This window comes from Ahaetulla prasina, chromosome 16, assembly GCF_028640845.1.
Source record: "Ahaetulla prasina isolate Xishuangbanna chromosome 16, ASM2864084v1, whole genome shotgun sequence".
In the NCBI taxonomy this organism is placed as follows: Eukaryota; Metazoa; Chordata; class Lepidosauria; order Squamata; family Colubridae; genus Ahaetulla; species Ahaetulla prasina.
The window spans coordinates 12,388,452-12,403,586 of record NC_080554.1 but is presented as its reverse complement, the minus strand read 5'-3'; the positions used below and the strand labels follow the sequence as shown (position 1 = coordinate 12,403,586).

At 43.9% G+C, this 15,135-nt stretch overlaps 1 protein-coding gene across 1 annotated transcript in view; it reads left to right on the top strand.

Moving 5' to 3' along the window:
• GLE1 (GLE1 RNA export mediator) overlaps positions 1 to 15,135 on the top strand; it is a 30,194-nt gene that overhangs the window by 3,287 nt on the left and 11,772 nt on the right. Inside the window, exons 3-7 of the mRNA XM_058159574.1 lie at positions 2,154 to 2,270; positions 5,402 to 5,550; positions 5,639 to 5,699; positions 12,424 to 12,756; positions 14,843 to 15,064. Coding sequence (XP_058015557.1) covers positions 2,154 to 2,270; positions 5,402 to 5,550; positions 5,639 to 5,699; positions 12,424 to 12,756; positions 14,843 to 15,064 — 882 coding nt within the window. The remainder of the gene's footprint in view (positions 1 to 2,153; positions 2,271 to 5,401; positions 5,551 to 5,638; positions 5,700 to 12,423; positions 12,757 to 14,842; positions 15,065 to 15,135) is intronic.

Sequence of the window (15,135 nt, the reverse complement as noted above, 5' to 3'; positions counted from 1 at the left end):
GTGCCTCTATTTTTAAAGAAGGTAGACCGGTGCACTCCCAAGTTTTGTATACTTTGTTATTTTTATTATTTATTATTGGCCATGCCCATTCAGTCACCTGACCACCAAGCCACGCCCACCAATTAAGCCACGGCCAGAGAACCTCAGAACCGGTAGGGAAAATTTTTAGATTTCACCTCTGCTTCGCACCACAATGGTTAAGTTAGTAACAGGAAGTTGTTCGATGAATCTAGCTCCCCTCCTTGACTTTGCTTGCGAGAAGGTTGCAAAGAGGGGATCACATACACCCACCCACCCCCGAGACACTGTAATTGTCATAAATAGGAGTCACTTGCCAAGTGTCTAAAGTTTGATCATGTGACCGCGGGGATGATGCAACGACCGTAAGTGTGGAAAAACTGTCGTAAGTCACTCTTTTCTGTGCGGTTGTAACTTTGAACCTTCTTAAATGAGAACTACCTTGTTGTGGTCTGCCAGCAGCCCGCGGACCTGGTGACGGGGTCAGACAGTGAGGAGGCTGGGGAGGACAATGGGCCTGTCCTGGAGTCAGGGGAAGGCCCGGACGAGGGCTCTGCGTCAGAGGCAGAGATGGGTCCAGGGCCATCTGGGAGTGAGGCGTGGACTCCGGAGCCTCCAGAGGCGGACAGCAGAGAGGCAGAGGAACAGGAGGAGCCTGTTCCTACTGCATGCATGTGCAGAGCTGCCAGAAGGCAAGAGCAGCTAAAGCAAAAAGGACAACTTGGGAGTAAGGCCAGGAAATGTTTGGCCCCTCCCATAAGGCTTAAAAGAGCAGCAACGAGCCGTTGGGTTCTTTGTAGGAAAGCAACGTTGATTTTCGTACTTCTTGTCACTTCGTGTGTTTTTTGACAAGAAAAGCCTTTGGTAGGTTGCCAAAGACATCAACGGTTGGTGATAAGCCCCAAGGGACTGGTTATTAAGGATTTTGTTTTGGGCGAAGCCGAGGATGAATGAATTCTCGGCTTTTTTAATAAAATAAGTTTTTTGAGGACTGAATTGTGTTTGGTAATCACTATTTGGGCCTCGGTCACAACATACCCGTATATTCTTAAAACATTAGTGCTCTTTGTTCTAAAGCCGGGTGTTGTGACTCCAGCCCCCGTACCTGGCCCCATGCCCGAAAGTGACTCCAAGAGTGAGGGGGAAGGGCCGGTAAGGCTTACCTCGGGAGCTCCGATTCCTTTGGCCCGGCTCCAGGAACCAGAACCAGATCAGTTGGAAGACGTAATGAGGCCGTCATCCCCTGATTCCTCCCTTTCGCCGGCTATGCCTTCAGACCCAGCTGACAACAATAATAATCAAGCTTGGATCGACCCACGCTTCAGAAGATTAGAGAGGCAGCGTCATCAAAGGAAAGGATATATAAGGAGCTTTGGGACTGCTCTCAGTTCCACGGGAAGCAAAAATTAGCCGAACCGTTTCAAAGAGAGCTGAAAGTCATACTCTGTGAGTCATTTGTTGGAACTTTGGCAGACAGTTGCGATTTCTCTGCCAGGACTGATAAGAGCCGTGAATTCAATGGCTGAAGGCCAGCTCGTTGCTCCAAAGTGGGGAAGGAGACAGAACACCGGGCTGTCAAACTTGATTTCATTGAGGGCCGCGTCAGGGTTGTGTTTGATCTTGGGGTGGGGTGGGGGTGTCAGCTCAACGTTGCCTGTGGCGGCCCAAGCGTTCTGCCAGTGAAAACGGGGCTCGGGAGGCTTCGATGGCCTCTTGCAACCCTCTGCCAGCGAAAACGGAGCTCGGGAGGGCCGCATGTGGCCCTCCCGAGCTCCATTTTCACTGGCAGGGGGTTGCAGGAGGCCATCGCAGCCTCCCGAACCCCGTTTTCACTGGCAGAGGGTTGGAGGAGTTTGACCCCACCCCCCCACCCCCGTTTTAAAGGTTTGTAACTTCATTCCCGTCATTTTTTTTTCCGTTCAGTTTTTGAGCGACACCGAGATGTCTCGCTGATAAGAGGCGGACTGTTCTCCCAGAAGGTGGCTCCAAATGTGCCGATTGATTTCGTTATCAGAGCTGCATCAGAAGACGTTCGATCTCGCCCGCCTTCTAGAATCCTGTGTTTTCACTGCACCAAATTGTGAATCTAACCTCTTCCTTTGCTCTTCTTCTGTTTTTCACGTGGGCCCCGGAAGAAATGGAATACCACGGGGAGCAACCAGGAACCCGTCCTTCTGTCCACCCCGTCCAAAAGTACAGGAGTCGAAGGCCTCATACATCTGCACAAGGAGATCCAGAAGCTGAAAGGGAAGGTGAGCGCAAAAGGACCGGTTGGCGTGATCGGATGAGGCAGCGGAAGCTTATTTGACTAGACAAATGTCGTCTTTGAAAGCGGCCAGGAATAATTAGGATTAGGCCTTCGCGTTTGGTTACCGTAACTGGCTTAAGACCTTTCACTGGAATGAAAGAACAGGGGAGGTTTCCCTCTGAAAGGGCACTGCTGAAGGAAAAAAAGGAAGGAAGGAAGGAAAGAAGACAAGAGGAGGAGGAGGAGGAGAAGCAGGAGGAGAGGAGAGGAGGAGGTTAGGGGTCTCAGTCTAATTGAGAGGGTCCTCTATAGGTTGGTTCATACCCAGATTTATTTGATGATTCTTCTCCTCCTCCTCCTGCTTCTCTTCCTCCTCCTCCTCCTCTTCTCCTCCTTCTCCTCCTCCTCCTGCTTCTCCTCCTCCTTCTCCTCTTCCTCCTGCTTCTTCTGCTTCTCCTGCTTCTCCTCCTGCTTCTCCTCTTCCTCTTCCTCCTCCTGCTCCTCTTCCTCCTCCTGCTTCTTCTGCTTCTCCTCCTCTCCTCCTCCTTCTCCTCCTTCTCTTCCTCCTCCTGCTCCTGCTTCTCCTCTTCCTGCTTCTTCTGTTTCTCCTCATCTTCCTCCTTCTCCTCCTCCTCCTGCTTCTTCTGCTTCTCCTGCTTCTCCTGCTTCTCCTCTTCCTCCTCCTGCTTCTCTTCTTCCTCCTCTTCCTCCTCCTTCTCTTCCTCCTCCTGCTCCTGCTTCTCCTCCTCCTGCTTCTTCTGCTTCTCCTGCTTCTCCTGCTTCTCTTCCTCCTCCTGCTTCTCTTCTTCCTCCTCCTCTTCCTCCTCCTTCTCTTCCTCCTCCTGCTCCTGCTTCTCCTCCTGCTTCTTCTGCTTCTCCTGCTTCTCCTCTTCCTCCTCCTCCTGCTTCTTCTGCTTCTTCTGCTTCTCCTCCTCATTTTCCTGCTTCTCTTCTTCCTCCTTCTCCTCTTCCTCCTCCTGCTCCTGCTCCTCCTCCTCCTCCTGCTTCTTCTGCTTCTCCTCCTCCTCCTTCTCCTCCTCCTCTCCTGCTTCTCCTCCTCCTCTCGTCTTCTTTCCTTCCTTCCTTTCTTTTTTTCCTTCTGTCCTTCCTCTTCTACCACCTCAGGTATCAAGGGAGAGACAATGCTGTAGCTCTCCCAGCAGTCTCAACCATTGTTAATCGATCCTGTTGTGTGTCTTTAATGTAGTTTCTCCGTCTTCTGGGTCTGCATTATGTTCTTTGGCCTATTATTATTATTATCAGCTTTTATTCATTAAACATGAAACTCAGTCGACTGAACATTTTAAAATGTATCACCAATATCATTGACTGCCTCTGATGGTTGATACGGGTTGCTGCCAGCACCCCAGATATCGAGCAAGTATCTTCTTAAAATATATGTTGTTCTGAGTAGCACAGGCTTTTGCAGTTCCGTTGGTATTATTGCAGGAAGCTGCAATTTCTTGATGTAGTTTGTAAAATTCTTGAACATAGTGCCAGGTGCCCTGATATCAATGGTATTTCATCCATAATCAATGGCCAGGTCGTGATATTTCATTTCCCCCCCCCAGTTCTTTTTCTTTGACTCTGGCGAAGAAAATTTCTTTAATGGGAACAAATTATTATTGTTGTTGTTGTTGTTATTATTATTATGTTGCCCTGTGTGATATGGAATCCCAAGGCATCCTTTCCACGTAGGCAAAGCACTATTTGCTGTTTTTATATGTAGTTTAAGACTGGTTCTTAAATCACCATCAATGTATCGCCATCAGTGTTGAAGTTTGGATAGCAATAGCACTTATATACCGCTTCACAGTGCTTTACAGCCCTCTCTAAGCGTTTTACAGAGTCAGCCTCTTGCCCCCAACAATCTGGGTCCTCATTCTACCCACCTTGGAAGGACGGAAGGTTGAGTCAACCTTGAGCCTGGTGAGATTCGATCTGCCAAATTGCAGGCAGCCGGCAGTCAGCAGAAGTAGCCTGCAGTACTGCACTCTAACCACTGCGCCACCGTAGTTCATAATAGAGAGAGAGAGAGAAAACTTGGGTGCGGTGCGCTTAAATCAAACAACAGCATTCCCTCTCTGTTTCCAGCTGATCGAATCATGGTAGCCAATGAGCAGGAACAGAAAACAAAATTTTCTGTCCCTGCTCAAAAGGGCCTCTGGTGGCTCAACAGACTAATGCAGTCTGTTATTAATAGCAGCTGCTTGCAATTACTGCAGGTTCAAGTCCCACCAGGCCCAAGGTTGACTCAGCCTTCCATCCTTTATAAGGTAGGTAAAATGAGGACCCAGATTGTTGGGGGCAATAAGTTGACTTTGTATATAATATAAAAATGGATGAAGACTATTGCTTAACACAGTGTAAGCCTCCCTGAGTCTTCGGAGAAGGGTGGGATATAAATGCAAATTTAAAAAAAATGCCTGCCTGCCTTACGGTGTTTGTGAAGACAGGAGCCTGTAGGTTTCTGCCAGGGTGGATTTGATTTAAAATCACGATTTAATTCAGTAGTAAAAAGGCTTGATTTAAATCAGCTCGATTTAAATCATAACTTTTAAAGAGCAGCTGTCGTCTCTGTCCCGCAGTTCCTCCTCTGACCCGCTGTTGACTCACTGACCGTCCCAGTCACTTTAATGGGACGGCTGGGGAGACGGCAGGGAGACCACAAGGTGAGGGAGGAGGCGGGAAGCAGGTGAGTGGATGCCCGCTAACAGGGCGCTGCTGCCATGATGGATTTGAAATGACAGGCGCTCTTTAAATGTAAGGACTCATTCTTGGCTGGCAGTTAAAATCTTCAGTATGATTATTTGCAAACAATACAAAGGTTTCCTATTCAGCTTGCAAAGCTTAGATTCATGGAATGAGTTTACCAACAATGTAAATATTGCAGGATACACAGCCTCACGCTACGTAACTGAGCCCCAGTTCATGCTGAATAAACTTAAATTTTAATGTATCTTAAATAGAAAACTATCTTTAGATAGATTTTTACTCCAAAAGCGTTTTATTAAAATAAATTGGATTAAAAAAAAAATCCGATTTAAATTTTTTAAAAAATTGATCTTTATTTCTTTATTTCTTTATTTAAAATCGATTTTTATCCAGCCTGGTTTCTATCCTATTTTCCTGCAGGAACAGCTGAAGCAACGCTTGGAACAGCAGGAGCAGGCGGTGAAGGCTGCCTCCGAGGCCGCCAGCGAGTCACTGAAGCGCTTCGATGAGCTGAAGGAGGTGAAGCAGCACCAGGACTACCAGCACCTGCAGCAAGAGATAGAGAACAGGTGAGCCCCTGGCAGCATCACCTGCGATTGAGCGCTGATTGCGTCTGAACTCATTTTAATCTTGGGACTGTTGTGTTTTTCGTTCCAGCTCCAAAGAAGCTCAAGGCCAGCAGGAGAAACTGAAGGAGGAGCACCGGCGTAGAGCCAAAGTAAGCAAAGTAGCCGGGGAAATTGGCCAGGCAGTGGAGAAAAAAGAGGGTCTCGCGGTTTCAAATTGCGGCTGCCAATTAAGTTCTGGCAAGCGGTCTCTGTGGAACGAAACACGATGAGCAAAACCTTCAGAAATGCGAATGGTTGTCTCCTACGACAACCCACTCCCCTTTCCTTCTATTTATTCCCCAGCCAGGGAGGGGCCATTCAGCATCCACGTGTGCCTTGCTTCCCAAGTCAACTCCCTGTCCTCAGTTGTCCTCCTCTCCTAACTGCTCTGCGCATACGTGCGTCTGGAACAGGCCCCAGCTGTTCCTCCTCCTCACTCATAGCAGCCTCCAAAGGCAGATGCCTCTCGGGTGGATGGGAAATATCGGATGGCCCTGTGTCGTGTCCCACTGCTCCTCTGACGGCCGGGTCGGGGAAGTCCGTATCAAGCGTGCCTCTGCAGCTTTGCCAAAGTTCTGTCAGAGTTCTCAGGGCAGGCAGGAGTCAAAGATGTGACTTCAGCAATCCAAATTAGACTTTGCCTGACTCAAAGAATGCCAGAAAGCAGATCCTTTATATAGGCCATGGGGTGTGGCTCCATGACTCAGCACTTATCCAGGCCTGCCCCTCCCTTCCTTTTGCTGACGTCGCCTCTCCATTCTCCGGAAGCGTGGATCCATCCACCCTCCAGCTGCCGGCAATTCCAGCTCGTGACTGGCTTCATGTTCCTCATGTTCACAAGCTGTGGGGGAAGGGTTTATTTGCTCAGTTTGTCCGGGCATGGTGCCAGGACTGGGGGCTGGAAATGCAACAAATGTCTCAGTCAAATAACCATTTAGAAGACAAAATGAAAGGTGTTCACAAAAAAGTGGATCAAAATGAAGATCAGGTTGTGATATTACAATATAAACTTATGGAAGGAGCTCTTAGAATTCGTGGTATGCAAGAAGAGCGAGGAGAAGACTTAAGAAAATTATATCTGAAGCATTGGCTGAATTTATTGAAGTGGAACCCCAAGAGGTAGCTTACCAAATTGATAAAATATATAGAGTTAATTCCTGGATTGCAAGACAGAGAAAGCTTCCTCGGGACATTGTGGTTTATTTTGTGAAAAGGACTATGAGAAATCAGATTCTGCAAGTTTCATATCAGACAACTTTAAAAATTGGAGAACAGGAGTTGAAGGTGTTGATAGAGATTCCTTCAAAGATGTTAAGAGACAGGAAGGAATTTGCTTTTTTTACACAAGAACTTAAAAAACATCAGATTCAATTCAGATGGGAGGTGCCAGTTGGACTGACAGTATTCTATCAAGGAAGGAGATATAGAATTGACACTGTTTTAAAGGCAAAGGATTTTCTTTCTACAGTTTTGAAAGTCGAAATAGAAGTGATAGAAAAACTTCAAGAGACTCAAGAAGGCGTGGTGATCCAAGAGCCTTTATTGCTGCCAGTATTAGAGGAACCACAAGAGCAAAGGGTGACAAGAGGAGCCCTTAAGCGTAAAGAAGAGCAACAGTCTCAAAGTAAAAGTCAGGATCCCAGTATGGAAGCTGTGGAGGAGCTAGACGGAAGATACCGGAGGAGGACTTCGTTGTCTGCTTCAAAGCTTCAGGAGGCCAGTAATGGCAAATAGAATCTTGTCATGGAATGTTAATGGCTTGAATTCAGCTCAGAAAAGAAGGAAAATATTTCACTACTTGAAACAATTTAAAAATGATGTGATTTGTTTGCAAGAGACACATATAAAATTATCAGACCAAAAATATTTAATTAATTCAAAATTGGGTAACCATTTTGTTGCATCAGCTTTGGAAAAGAAGCATGGAATTGTTGTATATATCAGGAAGGATATACCAGCTAAGTTAATTGAGGCAGATATTCAAGGAAGATTTATTGCTATTGAACTGGTGATAGATGCAAAAGACTTTGTTGATAGGTATTTATGCACCTAATCAGCAACAAGAAAAGTTTTACAAAATGTTACATGAGAGGTTGACCCTCTGGGATTATAGTTCGTTTATTTTATTAGGAGACTGGAATGGAGTAATTGATACAAGAAGGATAAGAGAACCTCCTCCAAGAAGATACCTATACATGCAAAATTACCAAAATCCTTTTTGAAATGATGGAAGACTTTGAGTTTAGAGATATATGGAGGTTACGGAATCCAGATGAGAGAGATTTTACTTTTTTTCTGATAGGCATCAATCTTTTCACGCATTGATTTTATTTTAATTTCTAATGACTTGCTTTCTAGGGTGAAGAAAACGAAGATATTTCGAGGTGTTTAACTGACCATAGCCCAGTATGGATGGAATTATTACAAGGGAAAAAGGTGGTAGAACATGGAGGTTGAATGAAAATCTGTTTAGATATGAGGATAATGTAACTTATTGTAAGAAACAGTTAAAAGAATTTTTGATTTTAATATGTACAAAGGGACACCTATAGGAACTGTGTGGGAGGCGAGCAAAGCGTTTATTAGAGGATATTGATTTTATTTGGACAATAGGCAAAGGAATAATAAACAAAGGCAGCGTAGGTATTTGGAAGAAGAAATTCAAAGGAAGCAACAGTTATTAATTCAAAACCCACAAGATCATAAACTTAAAGAGGCTATAAAAATATCACAGAGTCAATTTAATATGTTAATGGCAGACCAGGTGTACGAATATACAATATGCTAAACATAATACCTTTTGTAATGCAAATAAACCTGGGAGATGGTTGGCATATAATTTAAGGAAGAAACAGAAAGCACGTGTCATACAAAAATAGAATATAAAGGTAAAGAGATATACCAACAGGATAAAATTAAAAGGCATTCTCAGAATTTTATACTGCACTATATGCAAAAGACAAAATATTGATAGGGACATTTATGATTATTTGAAAGATTATAAGGTGAATATTCTAACATTAGAACAGAGGAGGAGCTGAACGGCCGATAGCTACTGGAGAAATAGTGGAGGCAATTAAACAATTAAAATGGGAAAACCCTGGTACAGATGGTCTTACAGCAACTTATTATAAAAACACAGGATGAAATATTAGGCCCACTTAAAGAATTATTTAATCAGATACAATTAGGAGTGGGAATACCCCGTCATGGAAAACATCTTTTATTTCACTGATACCAAAGAGGAGCAAGACTGCTCTAAACCTGGTAACTATAGGCCGATTTCACTTTTAAATAATGATTATAAGATTTTGTAAAAATAATAGCAAATAGATTAATGTTAGTTTTACAACAAAGAATTCATACTGATCAATCTGGTTTTATAAAAGGGAGGCAGATGAGGAATAATGTTAGACAGATTATTAATATATTGGAATATTTGGAAAAGAAGAATACTTCAGCGGCACTTATTTTTTGGATGCAGAGAAAGCCTTTGATCGATTGCATTGGGATTTTTTATTTAAATTAATAGAGAAAATGCAATTTGGAGACTGTTTTATTAGAATAATTAAAGCGATTTATGGAGAGCAAACAGCACAGATTATAGTAAATGGTAGTTTGACAGAAGTTATTAAGATTGCGAAGGAACAAGACAGGGATGTCCCTTATCACCATTATTGTTTGTTTTGACTCTGGAACCATTATTAGATAAAATACGAGAATTAATGAAAATAGAGGAATTAAGATTAGACAATATGAGTACAAAGTTAGAGCTTTTGCAGATGATGTAGTGGTTACGTTAATGAATCCTATAAATTCAAGTAGATTTTTGTTGGAAGTAATTGATAAATATGGAAAGGTATCAGGATTTAAAATAAATCAGAATAAAACAAAAGTGATAATTAAAAATATGTCTATACAACAGAAACAAAAACTAGAGGAAATGACAGGATTTGAGGTAGTAAAAAGGTTAAATATTTAGGGGTCTATATTAGCTCATCGAACAAGAAACTTTATAAGAATAATTATGACTTGCTATGGCAAAAAGTTCAGAATGATATGAGTGGCTGGAAGAAATTGCAGTTATCCCTATTGGGAAGGATTGCGGCTATTAAAATGAATGTGTTACCTAGATTTTTGTTTCTGTTCCAGATGATACCAATAATTAAAAAGGATAAAAATTTGGAAGATTGGCAGATTGGGATTAATAAATTTATATGGCAGGGTAAAAAGGCGAGGTTAAAATGAAAGTAATACAGGACTCACGGGAAAGAGGTGGTTTAAGAATGCCTAACTTTAAACTATATTATGAAGCAGTAACCCTTTCAGTAATAAGTGACTGGTTTAACTTAACAGAGGAAAGAATTTTGAATATAGAAGGTTATGACTTGTTATATGGATGGCATGCGTACTTATTTTATGGAAAAAGTGGATAGGGCTTTTAAGAATCATGTGTTGAGAAGTGCTCTTTATGGTCTGGAAAAATATTCCTATAAATTAGATTACAAGATTCCTATATGGCGAGCCCTAGACATGCAATAGAGAATATAAATATAGAACAGAAACAGGAAATGATTACTTATAAAGAACTTTTGTATGCTGAAGGAGGTAGATTGCAATTAAAATCATTACAGGTATTAAATGAAGAAGGGAGGAATTATACTTGGTTTCAATATGGGCAAATAAGTGCTAGATGGAAAGAAGATCAAAAAATTGGTATAATGCAAAGGAGGAAAATTTAATAAAGCAAATTAGAAATCAGACCCAGGAGCATATAAAGAGATTGTATAATGTGTTGCTTGAAATAGATTCGGAAAAGGATTTGGTAAAGGATTGTATGATAAAATGGGCACAGAATATTCAGGAACCAATAATGTTGGAAACATGGGAGAAAATTTGGGTTAGAAATGTTAAGTTTACACAAGCACAGAATTTAAGGGAAAATTTTTATAAGATGTTTTATAGATGGCATTTAGATCCCAAAAAATTATCATGTATGTATCCTAATATCCAAGCGAAATGTTGGAGGTGTGATTGTGATGATGCTACATATTTTCATATTTGGTGGACTTGCAAGAAAATTAAGGTCTTTTGGATAAGAATTTGGTGGATTATTCAAAATGTACTGAAGAAGAAGATAAAGTTCCTGCCACAATTTTTCCTTTTGGGAATTATAACGGATTGTACAGGGATTGAGACTAAATTGATTCTGAATTTAATAACAGCAGCAAGACTGTTGATTGGACAATACTGGAAGAAAGAAGAGATACCTACAATAGAAGAATGGATATTGAAAGTTATTAATTTGGCTGAGATGGCTAAAATCTCAGCGTTTTAAAAATGACTTTCAGGGCTCAGGAAACTCAGCTTCACCTCCTGGGTCAGCCTACCCCAATACAGGTAGTCCTTGACTTACAACAGTTCATTTAGTGACCGCTTAAAGTTACAACAGCCCTGAAAAAAGGGACTTACGGCCGGTTTTCACACTTACGACCGTTTCAGCCTCCCCATGATCATGGTTGCATGATCAAAATTCAGGCAAAGTGGCAAGGGACTCATATTTATGACGGTCGCAGTTTTCCCGAGGTCACGTAATCCCCTTTTGCGACCTGACGAGCGAAGTCGATGAGGAGACTTCACTTAACAACCGTGTTACTAGCTTAACTGCAATGATTCACTTAAACAACCGTGGCAAGGAAGGTCATAAAATGAGAGCGAAACTCGCGTAACAACTGTCTCGCTTAGCAGCAGGAATTTTGGACCCCATCGTATCTGTAGTTTCTCCCCTTCTGCAGCCTTCCAAACCATGCAGATGACGAGCTATTTTGAACCTCTGTCTGTCCTGTCAATCCATCATCCGTCTCCCTCGGGGGCGTCCAACTCGATTTCATTGAGGGTTGTGTATGACCTCAAGCAGCTCGACGTCACTCATTGAGGCTCCGTTTTCGGCCATGACAGCCTCCTGCAGCCCTCTTGTCAGTGAAAAAACATGCAGCCTCCCCAAGCTTTGGGGCTGCAGAAGGCTGTCGTGGCTGAAAACAGGGCCAGGGTGGGCCGCCTCAGGCTGGCCCGAGCTCCATTTTCTCTGGCAGAAGCACCGAGGGCCTGTCCTTCGCTGCTTCCAGGATGGGCCCGCGGGCCAGATGCAGTCCGCCGGATGCTTAGGGCCTTGAGTTTGAGCACCCCTGATCTACCTAATCTATGAGAACTGAGTTTCATAAACCTTTAGTCAGGGGCGGGCTTCAAAAAATTTAGCAAGGTGCCCGGTTGTTGGGTGGGCGTGGCCATGGTGGGTGTGGCCTAGTCGGCCTCCTGCACCACGGTGGGGGGCGTTTTTGCCCTCTCCGGGCTCCAGAGGCTTTCCTTGAGCCTCTGGGAGGGCAAAAACGGCCTTCCCAGGCCCTCTGGAGCAGGGGTCTCCAACCTTGGTCCCTTTGCTGGCTGAGGGACTCTGGGAGTTGAAGTCCACAAGTCTTAAAGGGACCAAAGTTGGAGACCCCTGCTCTGGAGAGTTTCCCGAATTTCCGGTAGGCCCTTTTTTTGCCCTCCCCGAGCCTCCGCGCTTGCCCTGCGCTTACCTGCATCCAAAACGGGCCGCATGGGGACTCCTGGGAGGGGTGGGGCGGGGCGAACTGCACCAGCTAGGAGTGGGATTTGGGGGTTCTCTGAACTGCAGAGTATCTTAGCTAGAGGTTCTCCCGAACCGCCAAGCAGCCCCACCCCTGCATTTAGTTAGCGCCAGCGCTCAAAGGGATTTTGACATTTGATCAGTTCAGTAAACTGGAAATGTAGACATCCAGATTTTTTTTCTCTCCCCCCCCCACCCCACAAAAGCAGGCTTTCCCCACTGAGGCAGATGTGGTTTCAGCTGATCTCGTCCTGCTCAAAATGCACCAGCTGCTTTCTGACATGCAGCGTGAAATTGCTCTCGCCCTGGAAGAGAAGAAGAAGCAGGAGGAGAAGTTGGCGTTGGCTGCGGCGGCAGCAGCCGAGGCCCAAAAAAACGAGGAACTGCAGAAACAAGAGCTGGCCAAATCCCAGGTTTCGGATCCCGGAAAGCTTGCTGGAGGTAAAAGTGCAACATGCAGTCAATTTCTCTTCTTTTCTGGCATCTTCCAGCTGTGTGGGATTACAGCTCCCATCATCCTCTGCACAGTGGTGGTTTTTCTTATATTATTCCTCCTTTGAAGTCGCCTTTCCCTGATTGGACGCTTTCCGGGACAGCGACTTTTAAGATTCTTGGCAGGGTCTTTTTGGAAAAGGATCATTCTCTCCCCACAAGATAGATAGATAGATAGATATAGATCAGCGGTAGTCAACCTGGTCCCTACCGCCCACTAGTGAGCGTTCCAGCTTTCATGGTGGGCGGTAGGGGTTTTGTCTGATACTGAAGCACTTTCCTTTTTTTTAAAATTTAATTGACTTTTTAAAAAAATTTCATTGCATTATTTAAAAACATTTTCATTAGGTTTTCATAAAATTCCCCCGTGACAATTTAAATTTCTGAAAATATACTATTTGTATCACCCGTGCACGAATTTAGTTCACGTTACGTAAGTGAAACTAAATGATAAGTTATTATTATATGCTTTAACTTGCTGTAACTCTGCTTTATAAATTTTATAAAGTAAAGTTACTTGCTTACTTTATAAATCACCATTACCTGGAACCGGTGGGCGGTTAGAAAATTTTACTACTAACAGAGATACAAAAGTGGGCAGTAGGTATAAAAAGGTTGACTACCCCTGATATAGATGATGATGATGATAGATAGATAGATGATGATAGATAGATGATGAGAGAGAGAGAGAATGGGAGAGAGAGAGGGAGATGGAGATGGATATATATGTATTTGCTATGCTTTTATTTGTCCCAAAGGTGCTTTTTCAAGGGGCAACTGGACTTTCTGGTTTTTCTTTGAAGACATTTTGCTTCTCATCCAAGAAGCTTCTTCAGCTCTGGCAGGATTGTGGGGTGGGGGTGGGGGGATGGAAGGTTTTAGTCATCCAGTCATCCAATCTTCTTCACCTTTGGGACAACCATGACTTGGATGGCTGAAAATCTCTGTAGACTGCATGCTTTTATCTCCTCTTCAAGCTTTAAATTTCATTCAAGCGGTGTTCAGTTGCAGAGAAATCTTCCCCCCTGCTAAAATGGTTCTTAAATCCAAATGGTTTTGTCCCGCATACGGTTCTTCTTTTTATTTTTTTTAAAGATATATTCCTCTCTTAAACATAGTTAGGGGAGACCCAGAGGTGGACTGCACATACTTTAACAACCGGTTCGCCTAAAATGTGAGCGTGCACGCATGCCCACATCGCTCATGCGCGCTAAACACACACGCATTCCGCACTTGCGCACAACACCTAAAGGCTTTTTCGATGGGGGCGGCTTCCTGCACACCTGCTAGGTCAGCCACGGTTAGTAGAACAGGAGAGGTGCGCAAATCAGCTGGGCTGCAGGCCGTGGCGAGCGAGCTGGAAAGGGAGATATCTAGGACCGGATAGCGTTGGGGTGGGTGGGCGGGGCCAGGCAGTGCTCAGAACTACCGGTTCGGGTGAACCGGTCTAAACCGGCAACAGCCCATCACTGGGGAGACCCTGTGCTTCGCCTTATGATCCCATAGAAAAGATGTGGGATGAAGGTTAAGAAATGGTATAGGTTCTCCTTCTTGAGCAGGGGGCTGGACTAGAAGACCTCCAAGATCCCTTCCAGCTCATTCATTCTGAACAACAATAATAATAATAATAATAATATGTATTTGGGGGATTGAAGTGGTAAAGATTCCGTCCTAGATAAAATCCAACAGGCTCCCTACTCTTCCTTTGTTCTTAAAAACTTTGAAATTATTTAAAAAATGTAAAATAATTACGGCTCCATCTTTTTGACCTTTTGGTTGTAGCTAGTTGTGTTAGCAAAAGTCTATTGTTGACTTTCACCTAGTTAGGAAAGTAGAGGAATTACAGCTAATCCTTGATTTATTTATTTTTAATTTGAATTTATATCCCGCCCTTCTCCGAAGACTCAGGGCGGCTTACAATGTGTTAAGCAATAGTCTTCATCCATTTGTATATTATATACAAAGTCAACTTATTGCCCCCAACAATCTGGGTCATCATTTAAGGACCATCCATAAGCAGTGGCAGCCGAGAATTTGGGAGGCTTTGCGTTGGGAGAGCGGTGAACAGATCTGGCCTTTGGCGCTCACCATCCAGCATTGATCCTGGGCTGAGCTAAAGCTGGATGTTGAGAGTTACGAGCTGCCCCCGTGTTAAGCTGCGACCCCAGGGATCCAGTAGATCTCCCTGTTGGGCGTGCTGGTAAGCATCTCCACGTCTTCTTTAGGATACTTGGCTACCAAGTGAAGGATGGGAAAGTTGAGCCGCAGGATAACTTTCTAAAACGGATGTCCGGAATGATCCGACTCTACGCGGCCATCCTGCAGCTTCAGTGGCCTTACCGAGATAAGCAAGGGGTAAGTGAGTGTTTCTTCTGTCATGGCTGATCAATCAAAAGGTGGACTCTTCCACACTTTTGCTAGCCTCC